General features: G+C 53.1%; 1 protein-coding gene across 1 annotated transcript in view; it reads left to right on the forward strand.

Annotated features, from left to right (window-relative positions):
- Positions 1 to 26,129, forward strand: part of Septin9 (septin 9) — a 164,530-nt gene that overhangs the window by 91,790 nt on the left and 46,611 nt on the right. The window contains exon 3 of the mRNA XM_051159121.1: positions 3,066 to 3,704. Coding sequence (XP_051015078.1) covers positions 3,066 to 3,704 — 639 coding nt within the window. The remainder of the gene's footprint in view (positions 1 to 3,065; positions 3,705 to 26,129) is intronic.

Consider the following 26,129-nt stretch of genomic DNA (forward strand, 5'->3'; position numbering starts at 1 on the left):
ACTGAAAAAAGGAAAGAAAGAAAAGAAAAAAAAAAGGAATTCTAAGGTATTTATTACAACACCCGGGTTTCCAAATTTATTTCCTGGGCATGGTGGTGCACCCATGCCATCTGAGCATTTGGGAACTAGGGACAGGGCATATCAGGAGTTCAAGGTCAGCCCAAGTACCGTCTGAGTCCGAGGTCAAGCTACGAGGGACTGTCTCAAATAAACAAAATAAATCAGTTAATTAATATCAGAAGGAGTCATACAAATCCAGTGTTCTCAATTCTGTTGGAAGATTAGCCGCTCTGCTTGCCTGGGGCAGAGCAGTGACAGCTGAGCTGCTAGCTCCTAGAGAAGGAAGGGTACGCTGGAATTCACGCTGCCCCCCTCTCAGCCGCTCAGCTGGAGGTAACCGTCGCTCCTTCCCTGGGCATCTGGGATGATTGACGCAGCCACCCAGGGCTTTGTTCCCTTCTGTGTCTGGCAGAAGGAAAGGTGTCCCCATGAGAGTGCTCCAGTCTGGAGAACCAGGCACCAGGAGCTTGGGTGTCCTCTGCCTGTCCCCTCAGCAGCTGTTGCACCACACAATGCAGTCTTGCCTTTCACAGAGCAGCGAGTGTTTGCTTACAAGGCCCCTTAGGAGCGGACCTGTGGGCTCTTGGCGTTCTCTGAAAGGAGGGGGGGAGGCCGTTGGCTTACCACCTGAGATTCTAGCCGTTCCTCCTAGCCATTTGTAAGCAGTTCGCCCTAGCTGCTCTTGGGGGTAGCTGGAGGGCTAGTGTATATAGGCTGGGAACATTAACTGAGGGGGCTCCGTCTATGTGGCTGTGGGGCTTTCCTCATTTGTTCTGAGTGAAAACTTTCTAGTGTGGCTGCTTTGGGGTCACCCATGCGTCTGCAGGTAACCCCTTGCCCGTGCTCTGTAAATAAGCCCAATAAACTCACCAGTTCCCCAGGGGAAACTTTGGAATCATATTTTAATGTGTTGTTGGGACCTTAGGAGAAGGGAAGAGATTCTGATAACACCAGTATTCGTGTGTGTGTGTGTGTGTGTGTCTGTGTGTGTGTGTGTGTGTGTATGCATTTATGTGTGTACGATGCTCATCCAGAGTCGACCTCAGTTTGCTTTTGAGTCAGTCTTTCACTGGCCCTGAACTCTCTAAGAGGCCAGGTTGACTAGCCCCAGGTTCTGGGGCTCTATGGAGCTCTGCTTCCCCAGTATTGGAATTACAAGGGTATGTCCCCACACCTGGCCTTTTAAAGTGTGGGTTCTGGGAGCATTTTACTGTCTGAGTGCTTCAGTGAGTGACCCCTGTCCCAACCTGTAGTTGTCTAAAGAAGTCTGATACTATTGGGCTGAGAGTAGGGATACAGGTAGGAGTGTTTGCATTTGGAGAAGGCTGGAGGGAGGGCCGGTACCTATGGCCCTGGAGCGGTTGTTAGGGGCTGGCCCAGCCCTTGGTTCTTTCTGCTGTGGGCAGGAGGAGGACACTGTGGGGTTCCATGAAATCTGGGTTCTGCGGCTGGGCGAGAGCCTGCATTGTCTGAAGCCAGAGTTGTTGGATGTTCTTGCCACGTGGGCCCTTCCGGCTCTGCGCCTGCCTAACCTAAACAGCTGGTTCTCATTTCGCTGGTGGCTGCAGAGACAAGAGGATAGGCGCTTCCTAGCCACCACCCTGCTGTTCCCCTGGGAGCAGACCCCAGTGCCGGTGTCAACATGGCCGAGTGGGGAAACACCAGGCCTCAGGGTGGTCAGTGCCCTGCGTGGCCCAGGGTACTAGATGGACAGAGTCAAAGACTGAGGAGGTGGGAGAGTGTGCGCAGAGCCTAGGGACCAGCTTGTTAAGGGTTACAGCCTTGGAATCAGAGAGACAGATACTATGGTTCCATACTGTTGGGCACACCACAGGGTGACCTCTACCAGGGGAATAGTATTCTTTCTAAAATTAGATTTATTTATGTAATCATGTGTGCATATGGGTCAGAGGGCAGCTTGTGGGAGTCACTGCTGACTCCACTACCAAGTGCAGTGTTCACTACTGTGTGGATATTGGCGTGGAACTCAGGTTGTCAATCTTGGTCTTGAGAGTCTTTAACACGCTAAAGCGCCTCGCTGGCCAGGCAGGGAATAACCCCCTTATCCCCCCCCCTCTCCTAAATATTTGCTTTATGTGTATGTGAGTGTGCATGAGTGAGTATATGTGCACCACATGCATGCAGGAGCTTGCAGAGGTCAGAAGTGGGCATCGGATCCCCTGAAACGGGACTTATGGGTGACTGTGAGCTACTGTGGAGGGGCTGGGAATTGAACCCCAGTCCTCTGCAAGAGCACCCAGTGCTCTTAACCACTAAGCCATCTCTCCAGCCCCAGGAATAATAATCCTTATAGTACAGCTGTTGAGATGGCATGAGGTGGCATCACTCTGTTGTGACTGGAAGTGCCCTGTCGGCTGATGGGTGTGTGTCTGGGCTGATGGCATCCGGGTATGTGTCAGAGGAGGAGGGAGAGTGAAACCCTAGAAGAAAAACTCCGGAGCCCTAAGTCTCCAGAGTGGGGCACTGTGTGGCCTGCGCTGTGGCCACATTGGAATAGGAGAGGGGACATCCTCTCAGTACAGTCTCCTGAGTGCTGGGTACTCTGTGGGAGGTCCTACACCAGACTTGTCTGTAGAAAAGGGAGGCAGCTTCCTGGTGAGCCTGGTGGCATCCTAGCCAGCATACCTTCCTCTGTCCTTTCTTCCCCACCCCACCCCCCATCCCCCTATCCTTTCGATTGTGTTGAGTTGACCCCAGAGGCTTCGTTGCATGGTAGGCAAGTACTTGACCACTGAGCTCTATCCCTCACTCTTTTGGGGACAGGTTCTCACAAAGTTACCTACGCTGGCTTTGAACTTGGTCTGTGGCACAGGCAGGCCTTGAACTTGCGGTCTTCCCTCAGCCTCCCAAGTAGCTGGGATTCCCCCTGCTTACCCTGGCCTTGGCACGTTTGCCCTTCTTTAACACAGAGAATGCACTGAGTAATGCCAGGGCCCCTCTCTCTCCTGGCGTCCACACCACATCCACTCTCTTCTCTCTTTCAGCCTTAAAGAGATCTTTTGAAGTCGAGGAGACTGAACCACCCAACTCCACGCCACCCCGGAGGGTCCAGACCCCTCTGCTCCGAGCCACGGTGGCCGGCTCCAGCCAGAAATTCCAGGACCTGGGCGCCAAGAACTCAGAGCCGGCTGCTCGCCTTGTAGACTCCCTGAGCCAGCGCTCCCCCAAGCCTTCCCTACGGAGGGTGGAGCTGGGAGGGCCCAAGGCACCGGAGCCCATGTCTCGCCGCACGGAGCTCTCCATTGACATCTCCTCTAAGCAGGTGGAGAGCACCGGCTCAGCTGCTGGGCCCTCACGGTTTGGGCTTAAGCGGGCCGAAGTCCTGGGCCATAAGACGCCAGAGCCTATCCCGCGGAGGACGGAGATCACCATTGTCAAACCCCAGGAGTCAGTGCACCGCAGGGTGGAGACCCCCGTCTCCAAGGTTCCCGAGGTCCCTGCCGCGCCTGTCGCCGATGCAGCCCCCAAGAGGGTGGAAATCCAAGTGCCCAAGCCGGCTGAAGCACCCAACTGCCCACTCCCACCCCAGACCCTGGAGAACTCGGAGGCCCCGATGTCTCAGCTGCAGAGCAGGCTGGAGCCCAGGCCTCCTGTGGCTGAGGTCCCATTCAGGAACCAGGATGGTGAGTAACCCAGCGCTGGGTCTTCAGGCTGTGTCCTTGGGATGGGACCTTGCTTTGGGGTTCCTGGAAGAAGTCCAGTGTGCGTGTGCATGTGTGTGTGCGCATGTGGGAACGTGTGTGTGCAGATGGGGAAAAGCCTGGATGTGTGTCCCAGGCCTTGGGGTCACAACAAGAGCCTGCAGTTGAGAAGTATCTATGGGCACCGACCTCTGTCGTGTGATCCTGGGTGGCTGGAGAGCAGTCATTGGTGCTGGAGCCTGGTGCTCCTGTGAGGCCTGGAACAAGCCATGTTCTGGGGATGGCTAGGTTTCTGAGTGGGCCTTCTGGGATGCGGAATTTTGCCCATGAGGAACTGCAGTCTGGGTGCCTGGTGGAGGCCCAGAGCTGAGGGTTGGGGAGGAAGAATGTGGGTCCTCCCTGGTTTGCTCTGGAGCCCTCCTGTCTTCTTATCTCTCTAGTCTGGCTTTCCTTGTCTCCCCATTGGAAACACCCGACAACGTGCTGAAGGAAGGGAAGGGTTTATGTTGACCCATGCCACCGGAGGACCATAGTCATCATGGTGGGGAGAGCAGGATGGAGATGGTGGAGAGCGGGGTGGCGTTGGTACATCTGTACTCAGGACTCAGAGAGTGTTGATTGCTGCTGCCCTCTCTCTCCTTCGCTAATTGTAGGGGAAATGCACCCAGGATACGTTGGTTGCAGTGGCCGTGATACAGTGTGCAGTTCAGTACTGCTCAGCACGTCCAGGTCATGCCATAAGTGCCACCTCCAGGAATTCCCAGAACTTTCCACACCCCAAACAGAAACCCTGCTACCCAAGAAGCAGCTCCTGACACCGCCTTCCTTGGCACTGCACAGCCCCACGTTTCTTCCTGTCTGAGGCTGCACCACTTATCCTCTCTGGTTTATTTCTCTGCACACAGTGGCCTCAGTGTTCATCCATATTATAGCATATGTCAGAACTTGGTTCCTTTGAAAGCCTGAATAGTATTACATGTGTAGACAGAACACTTTTCACCATGGTAATGGTGCTTGAACCCAGGGACTTGCTCATGCCTGGCAAGTGCTCCCCCACTGAGCCATGTCCCCAGCCACAGGTACAATCAGTTTGTCCGCTGATGTACGTTTGTTTGGCTGTCTCCTACCCTTTGGCTCTTGTAAACAGTGCTTGCTTCATGGAGATGCACGTAGCTTTCCCAGCCCCTGTTCTTTGATTCTCTAGTGATTGGTGGACTTGGGACCAGGCTGGGGTATGGGGAGGGTCAAGTGTCAGACCATAGTACATGCTCATGGACTCATCAGCCTTTGAAGGACCCTTTCAGGCCTGGCTGTGTGTCTGTGCCTCTCTCCCTAAGTCCTAAGCTTGATCCTGTTGAGGGTTACACAGAGTCAGCGTCCAGACCTCAGGTGGGGGCAAGCAAAGGCCCTAGGCATTGTTGAGTAGAGGGCCCAGTCTGTGCCTTCTCCTCACAGTGGTTGATCTGGGACCTCCAGAGGCACCGGATCCACCTCCCTCCTGAGCTGAGCTGTTCACGCTTCTGAGTCAGACAGGATGTGGTTGGAGAGATAGACAGCTGCACTAGGCTGCCCAGCTGTTGATCGCAGCTGGTGCTGGATGCACAGAAGGTGGTCCTGGTTCTGGGGCGGGGTGGGGAATGTCTGCTGAAGGATGCTGCTTGTCCTCTGTTGAGGATGCAGCTCAGACACTGCACATGGGGCTGGGCTGGGGCCTGGGCCACGGGGATGAGGCCATAGCCTCTTGCCCTCACTAGCTTGTGGGAAGACAGTGGGCAAACAGTGAAGAGAGCTCTGTGGGAACCTGTTGGGGAGGGCAGGAATTCAGTAAGTCAGGGTGAAGAGGGGTGTGTGTGTGTGTGTGTGTGTGTGTGTGTGTGTGTGTGTGTGTGTGTAGGGCTGGAGGCCAGAGGTCAGCCTTGGTGTCATTCCTCAGAAGGCATCCACCTTGCTTTTGTTTTTTTTTTAAGATTTATTTTATGTATATGGCTATTTGCCTGCATGCATATATATGCATGCCTAGTGCCATGGATCCCCTGGAACTGGAGTTACAGACAGCTGTGAGCTGCCATGTGGGTGCCAGGACTTGAACCTGGGTCCTCTAGAGGAACATGCAGTGCTCCTAACCGCTGAGCCATTTCTCCAGCCATGCTTTTTTAAATATTAAGCCTTGCTTTTGAAAATGTTAGCTATATTTCTTTTATTTTATGTGTGACTGATTACCACCTCAGCATTGGAGAGGTAGAGACAGGAAGATGCTGGGAGATTGCTGGCCACCCAGCCTAACAGGCCAGCCCAGGTCCCGGCAGGAGACCCTGTCCCCAAAAGGTGGAGGGTGGAGAGGTGGCACAGGAGTGAAGAGCACTTGTTTGGTCTCAGCACCCACATGGTGGCTTACAACTATCTCCAACTCTAAACCCGAGGGGATCTGATGCCCGCTTTTGATCTCTGCAGGCACTAAGCATGCATACACATAAAGACAAAGCAATCATATACAGAAAACAAAATAAACAAACAAAGAGGACGACTGGCAGGGGGTGACATGGGAACAACATTTTGGCAGCTGCTGCAAGGACCGCAAGGGACCAGGCTGATACTTCTTTGTTGTTGTTGTTGTTTTGTTTTGTTTTTTCGAGACAGGGTTTCTCTGTGTAGCCTTGGCTGTCCTGGACTCGCTTTGTAGACCAGGCTGGCCTTGAACTCACAGCGATCTGCCTGCCTCTGCCTCCCAGGGCTGGGATTAAAGGCGTGCGCCACCACACCAGGCTAAAGCTGATGCTTCTTGCAACCTTTTCCCAGGGGTCCTTGTTCCCTGCCCCACACACTTGCTTGTCCCCTGCAGTGCTGGGGATAGGGCACAGGTAGAGAGCCATCCTCAGGGTGTACTGTGAAGGGTTTTCGGGGGGGGGCTGTTAGGGAGGAGTAAGGGAACTGAGATGGCTGAAGGGGAGGGCCAGCAGAGGCTCCTTGGCCTCTGGGATCTAGACTCTGCCAATATACATTGGGCCCTCTGTCCTAGATCCCTGGGTGGTGCTGGGATGAGGCCAGAGCAGGCTGCTGGCTCAGCCCCTCCAGCCTCCACTCTGGCTTGCAGCCACACCAGCGGCTCCCCAGACTGCCTTATAAGGTGGGTGTTGCACTTGCTCACCACACCCTTATGGTCTGGTACCAGGAGGGCCCGCTGAGTTCCTGGGTGTGTCCTGGCTGCACCCATGAGCCCACTGCTCCTCCGAGCAATCATGATCACCTCCACCTTTCAGCTGGCCTCAGTTTCTGAAGCTGTCCATCAGTGCAGGGTGGTCCCTAGTTCCCTGCCTGGGAGGGGTGGCTGACCACCTCCCATGTGTCCCTGGGTGTTGGGTCTCCATCAGACCTAGGGACAAATAGAGGAGAGGCCCCATGCAGATGGCGAGGATACAAGTCCATTGTGGCATGGAAGGGGTTAATCATGTCACAGGTTCCTTGAGGCTACCCGGTGGTGTCACAGAAGAGGGATAACTCCTGGACAGAAAGGTCTGGGCTCAGGATGGGGGAGAACACACAGGTCTAGCCTTGGGAGGACTTAGCACATCCCACAAGTTGGGGTGTCCAGTTGGGGAGTGGGCAGCCGCCATGAGAATTGGTTGGGGGGATAACCCATGCTCTATAGAGGGACACCCTGTCTATGGGACACCCTTTGGCCTGTGGGGACCCCCTGAGGGTCCATGGGTGGCTTTCCTCAGGGCAGGTTTCAAGGTGAAAGCCTGCTTACACTTCATGAGACCCGCGGAGAAGTCGCTCACAGGGGGCCTGAGGAGCCTCCCGTGTGTCTTCTGGAGGGCTCCAGCCACGTCTGCACAAGGGATACTCCCACCAGGCCACCACACCCACATGACCCTCCGCTCCTTGCCACAGTGGTCACCCCGATCTGGGACTGGATGTCTTGTCTTTCTCCCCTAAAAATGGACTTGCTCAGTCTGAGCTCTGCCAGACTATTCCCACCTAAGCTAAGTAAGGAAACTGGAGAGCTGTGAGGAAGAGTGGTCAGGCCAGCAGGATCTCCTTCAAGACAGACCCTGGCTCTGGGATCCAAGCAAAGTCCCTCCCTGACTGCCTACCCAGCTGTCTGCCGCCCAGCTGTCTGCAGAGCCAAGGGTGCAGGGGTGAGAGCGCGCCAGGCATACCTTAAATAGAGAGAGACAGCTGGGCACGCCTGCCTGCGGGACGGGTCCTGTGCCACGCCTCCAGTTCTGTGGCTGGGGCTCTGAGCACCCAGCAGTGCTCCGGATTGAGCCTGGCCCAGCACATGGCACTGTGTGACCTTCCAACCCCCACCTACACGAGAAGCAGTTGCCTGCATCCTCAGCCTCCGAGTCCTGGTCAGCTGCTAGGACCTAGGGTCTGAATGGTGGCCTGGGTGGCGAGGGTGGCCCAGGGCAGACAGCCATGCTCGCTGTCTGTGTGGCTGGAGAGAGGGCACATTCAGCCCTGGAGGAAGGCACTGATGCTCCCAGCTCACAGCCTGGGTATAGGCAGCCCCTGACCAGATTCTGGATTTCTCTGGTGTCCAGGGAGAGTGCCACATGTCACATGCTGGCCTGGTCCCCAGAGCCTCAAGTCTGGAAGTTGCAAAGAAAGGTGTATATCCACACCACTTCCTCTTGGGCTTGCAGTGGACAGGGTATGCCCTTCCCCCAGTTACAAGGACTCCTTTACCCTCCTGTGGTCAACAGACCAGGGACACTGAGACCCAAAACCTGGCTTCTTTCCAGTTCTCTGCAAACATTGGACATAGGAGAGAATAAAGGTGGCACTGACCGGGCTTGGGAGGTAGAAGCAAGACCAGGAATTCTGTCCAGCCGGAGACACGTGTGACCCCATCTCAACACTAAAGCCAGTGGGGTGGGAGGTTTGGAGGGACACGTTATTGGTTAGGCGTGCTTGTTGCACTGGGCATGGAGGCACTGGCAGCAGGTGGATCTCTGTGAGTTTGAGCCAAGCATGGTCTACAAAGTAAGACCCTGTCTCCAAAAAAAAAAAGAAAAGAAAAAAAGAAAGAATTGTTGCTTTTTCAGAGGGCCTAATTTCAGTTTCCAGCAGCCATATTGGGTGTTTCACAACCACTTGTAACCCCAGTTCCAAGGGATCTGACACCCTCTTCTGGCACACACACCATACACACCATACACACACACACACACACACACACACACACACACACACACACACACACACACACACACACACACACACCCCTCCCTCTCTCTCTCTCAAGGGGTTGGAGAGATGGCTCAGCACTTAGGAACACTTTCTACTCTTAAAAAGAACTTGAACTTGGCTCCCAGCGCCCACATCAGGTGACTCACAGTCACTTTAGTACCAGCATCGGAGGAATCTACTGTCTCTGGCTCCACATAGAAATGCAGGGCGTGGTGGTGCATGCCTTTAATCCCAGCACTCAGGAAGCAGAGGCGGGGGGGGGGGGGGGGGCAGTGGCAGCGGGGGATTGCTGAGTTCGAGGCCAGCCTGGTCTACAAAGCAAGTCTAGGACAGCCAAAGTTACACGGAGAAACCCTGTCTCAAAAACACAAAAACAAAAACAAAATTTTAAAACTCCTAAAAACAAACAAACAAAACCCTAAACTACTAACTGGTGGGCTTGGGAAGTAGTTGGGGGTAGCAAGAGCTCATGCCCTTTGCCCTCACCCCTGCTTCTGACTAACTCACTCTACCCTCAAGACCAGCCACTCTCTAGGGAAGTCCTTGTGTGGGGGTCCTTACTCTCTCTGTGTCCCCCAGAAAGCGAATGGGGTCTACAGCCACGGCACCATACCTGACCTGTGCTGAATCCTACCCACTGGCTCCTGGTCGAAAACCATCTTCCACTTGCTCAGCCCTGCCTGGAACCTGAAGCGGCCCCAGGCTTCCATCTCCCTGTTGAGAGCTCACAGCAGCTCGGATGGAAGCAGAGAATTGTGCAAGGACCACTGGCCGCTTTGCTCACTCTCTGGGGCCTGGGATCCATTTCTGCTCTGCCCTGGGGCCTGATGACTTACCTCTGAGGCCCATTTTTCTTGTGGTCAGAGTGATTCCTCACTCGGATAGAGAGTGGGAGCCGGCACCCAGGGGGTTTGTGTGAAGGGCGCATATGAAAACCGAGCCCTGCTCTTAGCGAAGGAAGCTGTGCCTTGCATGAGGAATAGAGGAAATGCTAGACTGCTCACACATGTTGGTCCAGAGGCCCTGTGACAGTGCCTTGCTCCCACCTGCTGGCGGGTGTGCACAGGTGCTGTCTCACTTCCTGGCCTCTACCCTCTCCCACTAACCTTTCTCTCAAACATTCCAAAACGCCTTTCTTGCTCACTGCTGGATCATAAACCCGAAAGATCACAAGAAGACTGAAAAGGAAAAGCTGCCTCCCTCCCCTGCTATCCTCGGGAGGACTTGCTATGCTGACAGGTGGGCATGCTGTCAGCATGTGGGGCTTTGTGTGTGTAGCTTTTGTCAAGAAGTCTAACGGACAGGGGTGTTGGCTCAGTGTAGAGCCCTGCATTAGCCTTTGAGGCCTTGGGTTGGATCCTTAACATGGTCAAGGAAAAACTAAAAGGAAAAAAAAAAATCTGTTTTACAGGCACATTGAGAATGCAGAGGGAGCCAAGGTAACTCTGTTGTTTCTGTTTAGAACACCACGTACCTTTGTGTTCAGCACGGAAGGGTTAGCGCATTCTTTGCAGGGGTGGGATTTGAACCCAGCACCTTATGCTTGCCAGGCACACAATTCTAACCTCAGTATCACAGGCTGCTGAGCTCAATATCTAATAGAGGATGGTACTGACCTGGTTCTCCTGCCTCCAGGGACTAATAATACTGTACCTGCACGCACACACACAGCTTTCTATTTTAAAAACTTTATTTATTTATTTATTTATTTATTTATTTATTTATTTTGAGACAGGTTCACTATGTAGGCCTGGCTATCCTGGAACTCTGTATACCAGGGTGGCTTTGAACTCACAGAGATCTGCCTTCCTCTGCCTCCTGAGTACTGGGATCAAAGGTGTGCACCACTGCCACCTGGATAATTTTTTATTTTAACTTACAGGCATGTGTATGTGTCTGTGTGTGGGTACGGGTGTGTTTACGCAGGTGTCCTTAGAGGCCAAAGGCTTCGGGTTCCCTGGCGCTGGAGTCGCAGGCTGTGAGCTACATCCACAGCTCAAGTTACCATCATCACATTCTGGTTTTCAAGCACTAGGAATGGAATCTGGGTCCTCACATGTCCTCACCCCCACCCCCCTTTTTTTTATATATTAAAAGAGCCTGGAATAGGGCACAGAAGTGCTGGCCTGTCATCCTGCCACTCAATAGGCTGGGGCCAGAATACCTGAGTTCAAGGTCAACCTGAGCTAATGCAAGACCGTGTCTAGAGACAGAGGCCATTGTGAGCATCTTCATGCTTATGTGTGTGTGTGTGTGTGTGTGTGTGTGTTATGTGTGTGTGTGTGTGTGTGTGTGTGTTGTGTGTGTGTGTGTGTGTGTGTGTGCTTATGATCACTTACGTGGCTGTGTGCATGTGAGTACAGGCACCTTGGAGGCTGGAACTGGCCTTACAGGCAGTTGTGAGCCACCTGGTGTGGGGGCTGGGAAGCTCATTCAGGTCCTCTGCAAGAGCAGTGCTAATTCTTTGTCTACTGAGCCATATCTCAGCCCTCATGACATCATTATAGAACTTTCCAGTGAGGGTAGATGGGAGAGTGTGCGCCCGTCCACCCCCCCCCCCCATCCCCCATGGCCCCCCCCCCCCCCGAGACTGAGGGAATGGTTTGAATTTGTGTACCTTTGTACCAGGCGGCTTCCCCTTACTACCTGAGACAATTGACTTAAGGGACCACATGCAGAGGCTTCGTGGTCTGGGACTAGAACACGTGGTGGGTGTGCGTGGCCAGAGCCAGGAAGTCTGATGACGTCATGAGCCAGGAAGCAGAGACCCATGGAGGACCTACCTATGCCAAGTTCCTCCTACTCAGCCCTACTTTGTAAAAGTCATCAGTTCTCCCTTATAATACCACCACAGGGAGCAGACATTTAATACACGGGTCTCTGCGGGGGGTGGGTTCACCTCCAAACTACATCAGTTTCGGTTGCATGTTCTCAGTATGTAGACCAAGATCTGGATGCTTCCACCTCGTGTGGTTGTCACAACCCAAGGCCCCATGATCTCCTTCAGCGGGATTGTTAGTTCTTTTCTTTCTGATTAAAAAATAATAATAATTTTTAATTTAAAGTTTTTATAATATATATGTGCATATGTATATATGCATACCTATGGGCATTTTGTCTGTATGCTTGTCTGTATGTTTGGCACTTGTGGAGAGGCCAGAATAGGGCATTGCATTGGTTTCCCTGGAACCGTAGTTAACAGATCACTAGTGCAGGGAACTAGTGCAGGGTGCAGGGAACTGAACCTGGGTCCTCTGCAAGAGCAGCCAGTGCTCTTAACCTCTGAGCTACCTCTCCTGCCCCATGATTTGTTTTATAAGACTTGGTGGTGGTCAGATTTTTGTCCCAGCACTTGAGGGGTTCAGGCAGGGAGATTGCTGGTTGTTAGAGACCAACCTGGGCTACAGAGGATACCAAGCCTATCAGGGCTGCATGGCTACCAAGCCGACCAGGGCTGCATGGCAAGACCTTTTCTTTAAAAAGAAAGAAAGAGAAAGAGAGAAGAGGAGTGGAGGAGAGGAGAGGAAAGGCAAGGATTGGATTGGATTGGATCCTTCTGGCTTCTGCAGTATCTGGTACAAGGCGTCAGCCCCCACACCTCACTTAGTGTGTTCTTCCAAACAGAAAACTCGAAGGCACGCCTTGTCAGGGTTCTTCTGCTTTTTCTTTGAGCTTTTGGATTTCATCCTGCTGCATTTTAGAATTATAGACAAGAATTCCACCCATGTTTTCTTCTAATGTTTCTGTGGTTTTATTTTTATGTACTGATGTCGTTAATCTCTTGGAATTTATTTCAGTTTGAGCATCGTGGTGGGAGCTGGTTTTTTTTTTTTTTTTTTGTTTTGCACGGATGCACAGTGAGCTGGCCCTACAGTATGGGGCGTGTGCCGAGCTATTTTTGTTTTTTTGGTGACAGCTCTGTGCTGGCTTAGCAAAAACACCCTGGATGCGTTTCTTTCTTCCTCTCCCTTCTGGAACACTTTCACAGCAGCACAATCCTGTCTTTGTTAAAACTTTTAAGGAACTCACTAGTGGAACCATCTGGGCCTGATACTTTTGTGGGCGTCTCGTATTGAAAAAAACCACTTAAAGTTATTTTCCATGGGCCTGTGAGTTCAGAGAGGCTCTTCACAACTTACTTTTCAGGGCTGAGGATGTAGCTTGGTGGGGTGGTGCTGGCCAAGCAGGCACAACTGCTTTTTTATCCGAAACACCGAAAGAAACTAATTATTGTTTAGTTGGGTTTGTAGTAAGTGCCTGTGATTCCAGCACTGGGGAGGCTGAGGCAGGGGAGTCATGAATCTGGGGCTAGGTTGGCCTATATAGTGGATTCCAGGCTACATAGGAAGACCCTGTCTCAAAAAACAAACAAACAAACAAAAACAAACTGAACAAAGCAAAACAAAAACTACACACACACACCTTTTAAATATAATTGTGAGCCGGGCGTGGTGGCGCACGCCTTTAATCCCAGCACTCGGGAGGCAGAGGCAGGCGGATCACTGTGAGTTCAAGGCCAGCCTGGTCTACAAAGTGAGTCCAGGACAGTCAAGGCTACACAGAGAAACGTTGTCTCAAAAAACAACAAAACAACAAAACAAAGTTGTCCTCTGACCTCCATAGAACACTCTGGTATATGTCCCCCATCATATACACACATACAATAAGAGCAACAGTAATTTAAAAATGTGTTTATATGTGGTGTGTGCCTGTATGCGTGCCCAGATGAGGATGTCCAGTGTTTATTTCATTATTCCTTTGATATGGTGTCTCTCTCTCTCTCTCTCTCTCTCTCTCTCTCTCTCTCTCTCTCTCTCTCTCTCTCTCTCTCTCTCTCTCTCTCTCTCCCTCCCTCTCTCTCTCTGTGTATGTGTGTCTCTCTGTCTCTGTCTCTCTCAAAGGATTTATTAATTATTATGTATACAATGCTCTGCCTGCATGTACACCTGCAGGCCAGAAGAGGGCATCAGATCACATTATAGATGGTTGTGAGCCACCATGTGGTTGCTGGGAATAGAACTCAGGACCTCCAGAGGAACAGTCAGTGCCCTTAACCTCTGAGCCATCTCTCCAGCCCCGATATGGTCTCTCAGTGAACCTGAAGCTCCATTGTTCGTCCAGGCTAGGTGTCCGGCAAGCCTGAGCTGTCTCTTGTCTGCACTTTCAGTCAGTGTTGCTATCATAAGCATGCACGACCAGGCTGTTTTTCAGTGTGAATTCTGAGGATTCTATCAGGCCTTTATGCCCATGCAGCAGTCACCTTCCCAGAACCCCCAAACTCGAGTTTTCCCCCTAGATCAGTGGTGCTCAATCTTCCTAATGCTGTGAATCTTTAATACAATTCCTCATGTTGTGGTGACCCCACCACCACCATAAAACTATTTATTTTTATTTTTATTTTATATGCATTGGTGTTTAGCTGCATATTTATCTGCGTGATAATGTTGGATCCCGTAGAACTGGAGTTACAGACTGTTGTGGGCTGTCGTGTGGATGCTGAGAATTGAACTCAGGACCTCTGGAAGAGCAGCCAGTGAGTCCTCTTAACAATTGAGCCATCTCTCCAGCCCCATAAAATTGTTTTTGTTTGGCCGGAGAGATGGCTGCTCTTCCAGAGGGTTCTATTGCCAGCACCCACATGGTGGCTCACAGCCCTATTCTGGCATGCAGATGTACGTGCACATAGAGTTCTCATATGCTTAAAATAAACAAATCTCTTGAAAATTATTTTTGTTACTACGTCATAATTTTGCTCCTGTTATGAATTGTAATATAAGAATCTGACATGTAGGATAGCTGACATAGGACCCCAAAAGTGGTCAAGACCCCCAGGTTGACAACCACTACCCTAGAAGATCACCCACTCAACTATTTAACTTCCCTCCGGCCATTCAGAGGTAGTTGTTTCAGTGACCGCATGCCCTCTGCAGGAGGATATGTAGAAGGGACGGTTAGCTGTGGCTCACCTCAGCATCTGTCATGTGGTCTTGTCTGCAGAGGGGACTGTACCAGCCAGGTCAGACTAGGTGATGCCCTGGGCACACCTGTACATTAGAGAGGGACATGGATTCTGAGAGGGACATGGGTTCTGAGAGGGACATGGGTTCTGAGAGGGACATGGGTTCTGAGAGGGACATGGGTTCTGAGAGGGACATGGGTTCTGAGAGGGACATGGACATGGGCTCTGAGAGGGACATGGGTTCTGAGAGGGACATGGGTTCTGAGAGGGACATGGGTTCTGAGAGGGACATGGACATGGGTTCTGAGAGGGACACGGGTTCTGAGAGGGACATGGACATGGGCTCTGAGAGGGACATGGGCTCTGAGAGGGACATGGGTTCTGAGAGGGACATGGGTTCTGAGAGGGACATGGGCTCTGAGAGGGACATGGGCTCTGAGAGAAACGTGTGCAGAGGACCCTGTACACTGAGAAGCAGGGCCGCCTACCCATCCTTCATTATTGCAGCCTTGGAGGGAGGGATGATGGGATGGAAAGGGAAACTGTCTTGGAGTAGGGGGTATGCAGGATGCTAGGTCTCAGCATCAGAAATGCTGGACTTTTCCCGAAAGTAGCTGAAGAAATAAATTTTACATTAGGGCATAGGCACATAGGTGTGTGTGTGTGTGTGTGTGTGTAGGTAAGAGTTGTTGTCAGTGTTTTCCTTGATCTCTCTCCACCTTGTACATTGAACAGGGTCTCTCACTTTAACCTAGAGCTCGCTGGGTCCAGCTAGCAGCTCGCTCCAGAGTTCCCAAGAGCTGAGATTACCAGTAGCTGAGCATCCAGCTCTGGTCCTCTTCCTTGACTAGAAAGCATTTTATTCACTAAGCCTCTTCCCCAGTCTCTTTACCTCTTTAATGTACACAACTGTGTGGATTTCTCTTTTCTCTCTTTTTTTTGAGAGGGTCTTTGGTAGCTTAGAACTTGGTGTCTATTGGAAGATGATCTTGAATTCCTGATCCTACTGACTCCACCTCAGGCCTCAGTTTACAGCACAATTTTGTGATTTTCAATCACAATCCAGACTTCATGATGCCCAAGACCCGGGTGCCCACCTGATTCATCTTCCTGCACCAAGACAGGGTTTCCATCACTCCGTCCTCCATGGCTAACTTAAGAAAACGTCTGCCACCCCAGAGGGGGGTGCCGTCTGTTCTGCCTTCATCACTGGGACTTTCCATGTAGGAGTTCCCTGTTCCAAAGCTTTCTTACTCATGGGGGGGGGGTGTCACATGCTATGGCCTTTTGGGGTCTGTTCTCCATTTTTGTAGGCCAGGCTATAGCCTCAGAGTCACCCTGAGCTCTTGAACCTCCTGTCCCAGTGCTGGGGTTACAGATGTGATCCCACGCTTGCATACAAATAAGCTCTTATTCATCATCGTGCGGCAGGGTAAATAGCGTATGAGGGAGAAAAGCTGGCCTTGCTTCAGGGTTTCAGGCCATGGCTGGTTGGCCCTTTGTTGCTGCCATGGTGGGGGCATATGACAAAGACACTGCTCACCTTGTGCTGGCCAGAACTGGGAAGGAAGGTGCTGGGTTCTCAGTAGCCCCTTCAGGGATAGCCTTCTGCTCCCTCAGTTACCTAACCACCCAAAGATCCCATGGGCTTCCAACCAATGGTCAAATCCAGACTACCAGAGTGTTTACTGTAAGTTGAAAGTGACCATCAACTTACTAATTTCTAATTCTTCATGTTTCCGTCCATACTTCCAACTGCTCATCTTGCTTTCGGGGAGGGTATGCGTCCAGGTCCTCTTTATGTTTGTACGTATGTACGTGGGCCTGCTTGTCTGTACGTGCACCACATGTGTGCAAGTGCCCCTGGGTCCTCTGCAAGACAGGAAGTGCACTTAACTGCTGAGCCGTGCCTCTGGCCCCCACGTCGTGTCTTATCCACAGAAAACACCCCTCCACAGAGGAGATCAGTGTCTACTTGTCAGGTTCGCTTGGTTGCAGCAGGAAGACTAGGAGACTGAAGTGTTAAAAGGGTTAATGAGGGACTGGAGAGATGGCTCAAGAGTTAAGGGCACTGACTACTCTCCCAGAGGTCCTGAGTTCAATTCCTGGCAACCACATGGTGGCTCACAGCCATCTGTAATGTGATATGGTGCCCTCTTCTGGCCTGCAGGAGCACATGCGGACAGAGCACTGTATACATAATAATAAATAAATATTTTTTAAAAGGGGTTAATAAGGTTTTTATGAAGGAAAGTAGGGGAAGGCTGAGAGCCACACATCTAGCTGTGTGAGGCACCAAGGCAAGCAGCGGAGATTTGTGTCCCCACGGTTATCATGCTTGCTTGGGAGGAGGTGACTGACAGACAGTGAGGCTGGGGGTTTGTGGGGTGAAGCCGAATGACAGATGTTTGGTTGGGCTGGGGAGGCCTTGGTGACGAGGTGAGCAGAGTCAGCGTAAGCTCCAGATGTGCAGGCTGGAGGGTGCCAAGGACATCTGGAGGTTGTCGCAAGATGAATGAGGCACAGTCACTGGTGCAGAACTTACGGGGAAGGGGGGCATTTGGGAACCCAGACAAATGGCGCCTTAATGAAGTTGAGGATATCTTTTTTTGTTTTTTTCCCCTCCCAGTGCTAGAATGGAACTTTGTATGTGCGAGGCAGGTGCTCTGCTACTGAGTTGCATCCTGTGTGTATGTGGTGTGTTTGTGTGTGGTGTGGATGTGCGAGTGTGCACACATGCGTGTGCTTGTAGGCCAGAAGTTGACACTGTCTCCCCTCAATCACTCCCTGCCTTAGTTTTTGAGACAGAGTCTTGCTGGACCTGGCACCCACCTGGTTAATTAAGTGCACTTAACTGTTGCCTGCCTTCCCTGGTGATTGCCATGACTGGAGCAGCAGCCATGTGGTGCTTGTTCACCAAATGCCGTCCCCGCTGAGCGGCCTCCCCAGCCCCCAATGCAATATTTTCAAAAATTGAAATTACACTGGTAGACTTCTACTATGGTGAACACATTTCAGATTTTCAGCTCGACACAGGCTCTAAGCCCTCCATGCACATGGCTCCACTGCATTTCCTGGGCCCCGGCCCCGGCCCCGGCCCCGGCCCCGGCCCCAGCCTGAGAGACTGTGGTTTGAGGTCTAGCCTTTGAAGTTGAGTGGCTCCTGGGGTGAGAACTAGTCAGCAGAGCTCAGAGGCCTTCTCAGCAGCCTGTGAGTCAGCCGTGGCAGTGTGGCCTTGTTAGGGTATGAGAGGGAGGGTCACTCTGGCCCAATGTAGTCCCTCTATACTCTAAAGCTGAAGTACAGGAAACAGCCCTGAGGATGCTGCCTGCCCTCCACCCAGTGTCTAGGCTCCTCACAGGTGCCCTCTCTCCATGCTGTGTTGCCCATCAATTTTTGGATCCTAGAAGCCTTTAATTTCTGAATCCCCAGTAACCTCATCCAGAGATGAAAGGGGGAAAACCCTTACCGCTGACTTGCTATATCCACGCACACCAATACACCATGGACTCAGCCTTTTGGCTCCAGCTGATTGGGCTTTCTCTGTGTGGGTTTATTTGTCTGCAAATATCCTACTGTCTCTACTGTCCCAGGGCACTGTGAGATGACTTGCATTGAGGTTGGGGTTCAGAGTCAGGGCTGTGGCTCAGTTGGTAAGGTGCTTGCTTGCCTAGTGTGCACGAAGGCCTGGGTTCCATCCCCTAGTACCACCTAAACCTGGCATGGTGTGATGCGTGCTTGTAGTCCCAGCGTTCAAGAAGTGGAGGCCGGAGGACGGAATTCAAGGCCATCCTCAGCTGCATTTCAAGACCAACCTGGCCTACATGAGATGCTGCCTCAAAAACAGAACAAGACAAGAAGCCAGTCAGCCTGCATTTGAATTCTGGCCCTGACACTCCTTGTTTGAAAGTTTTGGGGGGTAGTCTCACATCTGGTGCCTCAGTTTCTCCACTACTACCACCACCACCAGGTTGTTGGGAGGATGAGTGGATGGAAGGAAATACAGAGATGTGCCTGGGCAGTGTGTGTGTGCTGAGCCGCACGTAGTAGGCACTTAGTGGATGTTAGGCGGTGCCGGTACTGACGTCCCTATGCCTCTGGCACGGTGAGAGACGACTCTGACAAAAGATAACGAATGCATGCATAGATGCCAGAACAGACATATCTTAGTATATGCAAGAGGTGAGCCCGTTTCTGACGGACTGTTGGGGGTGATTCCTGACTTCCTGCCAGACTCGAGGCTGCTGTCCCTGCTCCAGCACCATTGTTTCTGTGCCGCTCACCCCCTGTCATCTGCTGCTGTACCACATCTTTTTTTTTTTTTTTTTTAAGATTTATTTATTTATTATGTATACAATGTTCTGCCCACATGTATGCCTGCAGGCCAGAAGAGGGCACCAGATCTCATTATAGATGGTTTGAGCCACTATATGGGTGCTGGGAATTGGACTCAGGACCTCTGGAAGAGCAGCCAGTGCTCTTAACCTCTGAGCCATCCCTCCAGCCCTACCGCACCACCTCTTAAATGGCCAAGATCTGAACACTTCCCTCACCTGCTGCCCAGGTTGTTGGCCATTGAGATTAGAGATGGTCACTGCTCCATCAACGAGGCACCAGAGGCTTGATTGCTAGGGCTCCGCCTTGGGGGCTAACACATCTGGGGCCCAGAGGCATGGCCTGCATGGCCTCCTGACAGGTTTTCATTACTTCAGGGGAGTCCCCTGGCCTCCTCTGCTGACCTGCCTCCAAGGCTGTGAGGCTTCTCTCTAATCCCATGAAAGCCACTAGCTGCTCTGCCAGACTCGCCTCTGCTGTGAGCTGACCAAAGGGCCCTGGCTGGATCAAGACTTGGTGCACAAGGTGCTTTTGATCTGAGCTGAGAACGGACAAACTAGAGGTGGCAGCTGCTGGGCCCCTCTCTTCTGCCTCTGAGGGCCATGGGCAACCTAAATCCAGTAGAAGGCTGCTCCTGGTTACTGCCCCTAGGCCACTTCCTCTCATCTGTCCCTTGCTTTTCTGTTGGGCATAGGGAGGAGATGGAGTCAGGTACAGTTCACCACAAGGGCCCCTGGCTGTGATGGGTTTTCCTGTGTCCAGCTTGAGGGCAGGTCCTCTTTGCACACCCAATCTCCTGTTCTACCAAGGCTGGTAAGTCCTGGTGTGTGTGTGTGTGTGTGCATGCGTGTGTGTGCGTGTGCACACACACGCATGCATCTTTGTCAGTATCTTCCTCTATCTTTACCTTACCTTTTGAGAAGGGGTGCTCTCCCTGAACCTGGAGTGTATCGATTGGCTAGCAACTCCAAGGATCCTCCCATCTTGGTGCTTTTTATGCGAGTGTTGTGGCAAACACTTAACCGACTGAGCCATACCCTCCACATCCTCCACGTTCTCTGCTGTGTCTTCATCCCCACACCAAAGGGACCCAGCTTGCTGGTTGACAGGTTTCCCTCCGCCACAGGCACTTGCATACACACACGCTGACCCCTGCGGGCTTTGCTCCGCCCAGCCCTGGAGAAGGACGTGTCTGTATTTCCACTCTGGAAGCAATGGCTGAGGAAGGTCCCTGCTCCTGGCTCTGCTCCTGGCCTCTTTAGGTTGGCTTCCCGCAGTTCCGCTGACTAATGCTTATTTGATGGTTGGTTGTTGTGGGGGGAGGGGCGGGAGGGGGAGGGAGAACAGGTCCTTGTCACAGCTGGCTCGGGTTACAGAGGGCTGAGATGTACCAGAGCTAGGCCCCACACAATTCTAACGGTATGACAGACCACCCTGACTTCAGGAACTCCAGCCCCTAGGGCTCCCAGGTAACCTCAGCATGAGGGTATTGCTGTGGGAGGCAAACCTGCCTGTGGGGTGCGGCAGTTTTCCAGTAGGGGGCGAGGCTGGGGAGGAGATGGAGGAGGAGCCACAGCCTTGGTTGGGTGGGGAAAGTGGTCTCTTAATCCCATCTCTGGACCTTCCCCCAGGCCTGTGCACTGGTGTGGTAGACTGCACAGTTACCCTTGGTGGAGAGTCCTCTTCCCCAGAGATCCTTCAGCCATGGAGGAGGGCCAGGGCCTCCTATAGCACTGAAGAAGCAGAGCCCACACTATCTGCCGGGAGGTCTGGCTATAGGGTCAGGACTACCCTGGACTTGGCAACCCTGCCTGACTAGGGCTATTCACCTGGCCTGTTAGGGGCCCTCCTGTTCAGGGAAGGAGGGGAGGGGACAGGCCAGTGCGTTAAAGTTTGGAGCAGGGTATCTGATCCCGTCTGACCAAGGCCTGGCCTATTAAATGCACTCTTCTGCTTGAATGGGCCTTGGTACATCACATTCTCAGGAGACACCCCCAGGCAGCTGTTCCTTGTCTGTGCCTTTGAGTCATGGGTACCTCATATTCTACTGGGAGGCAATCATCTGAGCTGGAGTTCTAGGAGTTCTTAGCCCAGTGTGCTGTTGGGGAGCATTCCTTAGAGTGTATATAGACTTCTGTCATAGTCCTCCATCTCTGCCTATTTGTCTGTCTGTCTGTCTGTCTGTCTGTCTGTCTGTCTGTCTACCTGAGAGACCCAGCCAGCTTTCTCCTTTCCCTGGAACACTGTCTGGCCCAGAGCCTTCTCCATCCCTCAAGCATTAGGAGTTAGGTGACTTTCCTGATCTTCCCAGGGCTACAAGCTCTTACCTCAGGTGGGTGGAGACCTGGGAGGAAGCAGACAGCAGGTGTCTAAGATTGCACGCCTGGGCCTCGCCCTTTCTCCGGGATCTCCCGAAACCATGCCAGGGTGCAGGTCGCGGGATGTCTGACCTCCAGGGCCTGGCCACTTATATTTCGCAATCCAGCTGCTCAAGCCTAGGGTCCTGTGAACCTCAGGGGGCTTTCGTCTAGTCCTTCTGGGACTGAGCTCCAGGCTGGGTATACATTGCCTTGAACAGCACCCAGTTCTCCTGGGACCCAGCCCAGGCCTTTTGTGGCCACCCCAAGAGCCTCAGGTGCAGAAACAGACAGAACCTTGTCATCTCTCTGTCCTGGAGCCAGGCAGGGCAGCCAGGACAGTAGCCTGTGTCCTGCTTCCTGGGAGTTGAGCCAGCTGTTGTGGCCCTGGGGGACTGGGAGGGGAGCCCCTTGCCTTGTCTCCTCATTTCCAGGCTCTGGGCTTGAGCAAGCCTCCAGAGGGCTTGAGATGGGGCAAGCTAGGGGTGAGAGAAAGAGGCCTGGAGAGTTTAGAAATATCTGTCAGTGCGCTGGGTCTGGTGTCCCCGGGATGCAGGGCTGGCACTGACAGATGACAGATGGGAAGGCGAGGCCTATGCGGCTAGACCAAGGGAAGGGGCAGTGTCCTCTGACCTCAACCAGAGAACTTCAGCCACCTGCCCTCACCCTACCGTGCAGGGAAGCTGTCTGTCCTCCTGGCTTCCTTTGTGCGGCTTTGGAGCCTGTGCTGACAGGCAGTCTCCCAGGGATGTAGTCTCCTGGGGGAGCTCCTGTCCAACAGCTTCCAGGGACACCTCTGCCTGCAGAGAGAGTGTCCTGCACGCTGCTGTCTCCTGGCTCTGCTCATCTCCCAGCTCACGCGTGCTTGCTCGCTCTTTCTCTCTCTCTCTCTCTGTCTGTCTCTCTCTCTCTCTCTGTCTCTCTCTCTCTCTTCCCCTCTCCCTCCCTCCCTCCTTCCTTCCTTCCCTCCTTTCCCTCTGGTCCAGTGCTAGGGACCCAGGCAGGACACCAGAATCCTAATGGTTAACGTCATGTCTCCACTAATCAGTTAGCAAGAACAGGCCACGCCCCCTCTCCCCTGCCGCTCAGCTCATCTGGGAACCACTCAAGTGGGTGGTCTTGCACCAACAGCCTCTATGCAAGGTTGTTGGCCATGTGACCACCTCGATAGCAGGCTTGAGGACCCGAGTTCAACGGCCAATTTGGTTGCTCTCCAGCCTTCACTCAGGCACACCCAAGAAGTATATATCCTCTGAATAGGGCACCCATGTTAGGGGTGGAGGCCGGGTCTTTACAGTGAATGACCACAGAGGTGGATCCTGGCCATTTCCAGGAGCCCATCTTGGCATTCTCCCAGACTCTGCACCCTGAGACCCTGAGGCCCTCCGTGAGTGAGTTCTCCTGCCGCTCACAGCCTCCCGTCGTCCTCGCTGGCTGCAGACACTCTTCCAAGGAGCCAGCTGACACATTTGGCCCCTGAGATTTGTTTTTGAACAGCAATGAAAGGAGAGAATGAGTAACAAAGTGTGGGGGAAGGCCAGGGGGAGGGGCCAGTGGGAGAGTGGTCAGGGGGAGGGGCCAGTGGTCTGGAAAGTCCAAGCACATGTTCTAGAAGCAGGTGCCAGCGTGACATCATCAGGAAGGTGGCTGAGGGCTTGCGCCCAGCCCAGCCCAGGAGAAGCCGGCCTGGGAGGCTGCCCTTGGCTCTTCATTCCGCCCTGCTTGGAGCTGAGAGCTCTGTTTCCATTTCAGGGACAGCTCGGCAGGCTGTCCTCTTACTCCCAGCCGCATTGATATTTCATTAATTCTGAGTTCTCACTGTGCTCTTAAGTGTTCCAAGTGCTGGGTTGTTATCGAAGAGAAAGCGCAGAGAGTGAGTCACTGGCTCCAGGCCACGCGGCTCGGAGTGTTCGACTCCAAGCCTCAGCTGGCAGTGAAGAGGCCTGTGGTTTTCTGTGCTGCATGAGGGGGCAGCCTCTGCTTAGCTTCCTTGGCCCAACAGGAAGGGTCTGTGGACACTCTAACCAGTGATAGCCCCATGTCTGTGGTCCCTCAGGATAGCTGGCGAGAGGCAGAGATAATGGAGCTTGCTCGGGTTCAACAATCGGACCTTGCTGATGTACCTCAGTGGTGCTGTGCTGTGAGGCAGGTTGCTGAGCTGATAGCTTCTGCCTTGGCTCCTTTGTTTAGGACCCTGGTCCGTGCCTCATCCCATCCCACCCCATACTCCTAGGGCTGACTTGGGCCCTGCCAGTCAGTACAGAGTCAGAGGTAACTCCTGCTTGTGGTCTATCCTGCTGACTCTGTAAGCGCTTAGCTCTGGGAAGTCTCTTTATGACTCGGTTGATGTGTCTATAAAATGGGTCAACTGGCGTCTTCCTCCCTCCTAAGTCTTTGGGAAGAATCTGGTGAGAGGCATTGCTGGGAATCACTTTTGCACCAGCAAGTTTTCTGGACGGTTGTGGTTTGATTGGTAGGCTGACTGCCTCTATGACAGAGGCACTGGGCTCAGTCCCCGGTACTGTAGAAACTCAGGACGCCCATAGTCCAAGCACTGGGGATGCGTGAACAGGAGGATCCTTGACCTCAGAGAGAGCTTGAGGCCAGCCTGGGCTACATGAGACCCTCGTTTCTAAATAAATAAGTGAAACAAAGTGCTTTGCAGAGCCGTTCTAAGCAGTGGTTTGGTGGAGCCAAGGGAAACCTGGGTCCATCTGGAGTCCAGGTGCTGAGGAAGGAGTGAAGTTAGTCCTGGCTCCTCTGTGCCCAGGAGGAAGTGGGGAGTCAGGATAGGAGCCAGTGGTAAGAAAGGGCTGGGTGACCAGGACCTGTGCGGGCCTGACACGGAATAACTGCCCACGCACGATGGGACCTGGGCCAAAGCAAGCTCTTCCTCGGGGGCTCCCTCAGCAAACTGTTTCTGGTGGCCTGCCCTCTCCCAGAGGCTCACTGGGCCTGCACCACATGACCCAAGCATGGGAAAAGGGCTGGGCTGTGGGAGGTCATGCTGGCTGGGGACTGAGTCTGCAGGACTGGCCTCCCAGGAAAACCAGCTGCGTGGGAAGCAAGCCAACGGCTCCGGAAGTCTGTGTGCTGTGGGCTGGACTCTTTGGTCTTCTGCTGTGACTTGTTCTTCTTGTGGTGTGTTTATCATGCCCAGCCACCAACCTGTCCACGTGAGGCCCAGCCCTCCCCATCTATGCTGATGTCTCCTGAAACTTCCAGGGCATCCAACACAGGCTGAGTGGGGTTCCAGTGGCAGGAAGCAACTTCTGACCCGCTGACCTAAAGCTGTTTCCCAAACAGATCCCAAATCTGTTCTCCGGCCCCTCCCAGGGGCGACTATCCTCCCCCCACAATGCGCCCCCTGCAGTCTGTCCTTCACAGGACAGCTGTCCACCCAGGAGAGCTATCCCAAGTGATTTGTGTGAAGGGCGCCCCCTGGCAATGTGTAGCGGTCTCACACCACTCTGCCAGGCCACTCTAAGCACTGTGCCTGGGGTACCTCCAGGGACACAAAGGCTTGTCTTCACAGCCGGATGTCTGCAGTGCCTGCTGCTTAGCTTGGCCGCCTCACTCTGGTGCCGGCTTCACTGCCAAGGCCTCAGATGGTGCTTTCTATCTCCAGCCACACAGCCAGAGTCCCTGCCTGTGAGGGGATGTTTGCTATGCATGAAGGCAGTTATGAGTACTGGATGGCCCAGTCAGTCAGTCGAACCTTTCTCTCTCTCTCTCTCTCTCTCTCTCTCTCTCTCTCTCTCTCTCTCTCTCTCTCTCTCTCTCCTCTCTCTCTCTCTCTCTCTCTCTGTGTGTGTGTGTGTGTGTGTGTGTGTGTGTGTGTGTGTTTGTCACAGCACCCATGTGGAAGTCAGAGGGTAGCCGAAGGGAGTCACCCTCATCCTACCATGTGGATCCCTGACATCTCAGGTGCTCAGGCTTGGCTGCGAGCAACTTTACCATCGGAGGCTTCTCTCCAGCCCTGGTCATTTGTTTTTCACGCACCCTCTATGGGAGTTGGAGCTCCTGGCCTGTCATTCGTGTTCTGTGAATGCCCACAGACTAGGTATGGGGGAGAGTCTGTGGTTGGGCCCTGAGGAAGCAGTTGGAGAGGGCACCCTGGCGGAAGTGGCAGGCTTGTGCACCTGCAAGTAGTGAAGCAGCAGCAAAGGGGCCTTGCAGCTACGCTGTGCTGGATAGATTGCTGGAGTGGGGTAGGGGGCCGGGTGTCAGGGTTAGGAGGTAAAGAGAGGCTGGGGTCACATGAGTGAGTGCATCCTGGCCCAGGCCTCCGGTGGGAACCACACTGTGTGTGAGGGGTGGTGTGAGTGGGCCTGTGTCCCTGAAGCAGGCCCTAGATCATGAGCGGGGACGATGAGAGACGTGATGGCGACTGCTTCCGCCAGGTGCCAGAGAGGAGGAGAGATGGCCAGTGTGGGCCTGCTGCCGCTGACCTGAGGGTGAGCAAGGAGAGCATAGCAGGGAGGGTGAGATTGTTCTAGAAGCCATAGAAGAGGCAAATGCCGGTTGTGCGTGCCTATGACCCCTGTACTTGGGAAGCTG

The sequence above is a fragment of the Acomys russatus genome, chromosome 16 (genome assembly GCF_903995435.1).
Source record: "Acomys russatus chromosome 16, mAcoRus1.1, whole genome shotgun sequence".
NCBI lineage: Eukaryota > Metazoa > Chordata > Mammalia > Rodentia > Muridae > Acomys > Acomys russatus.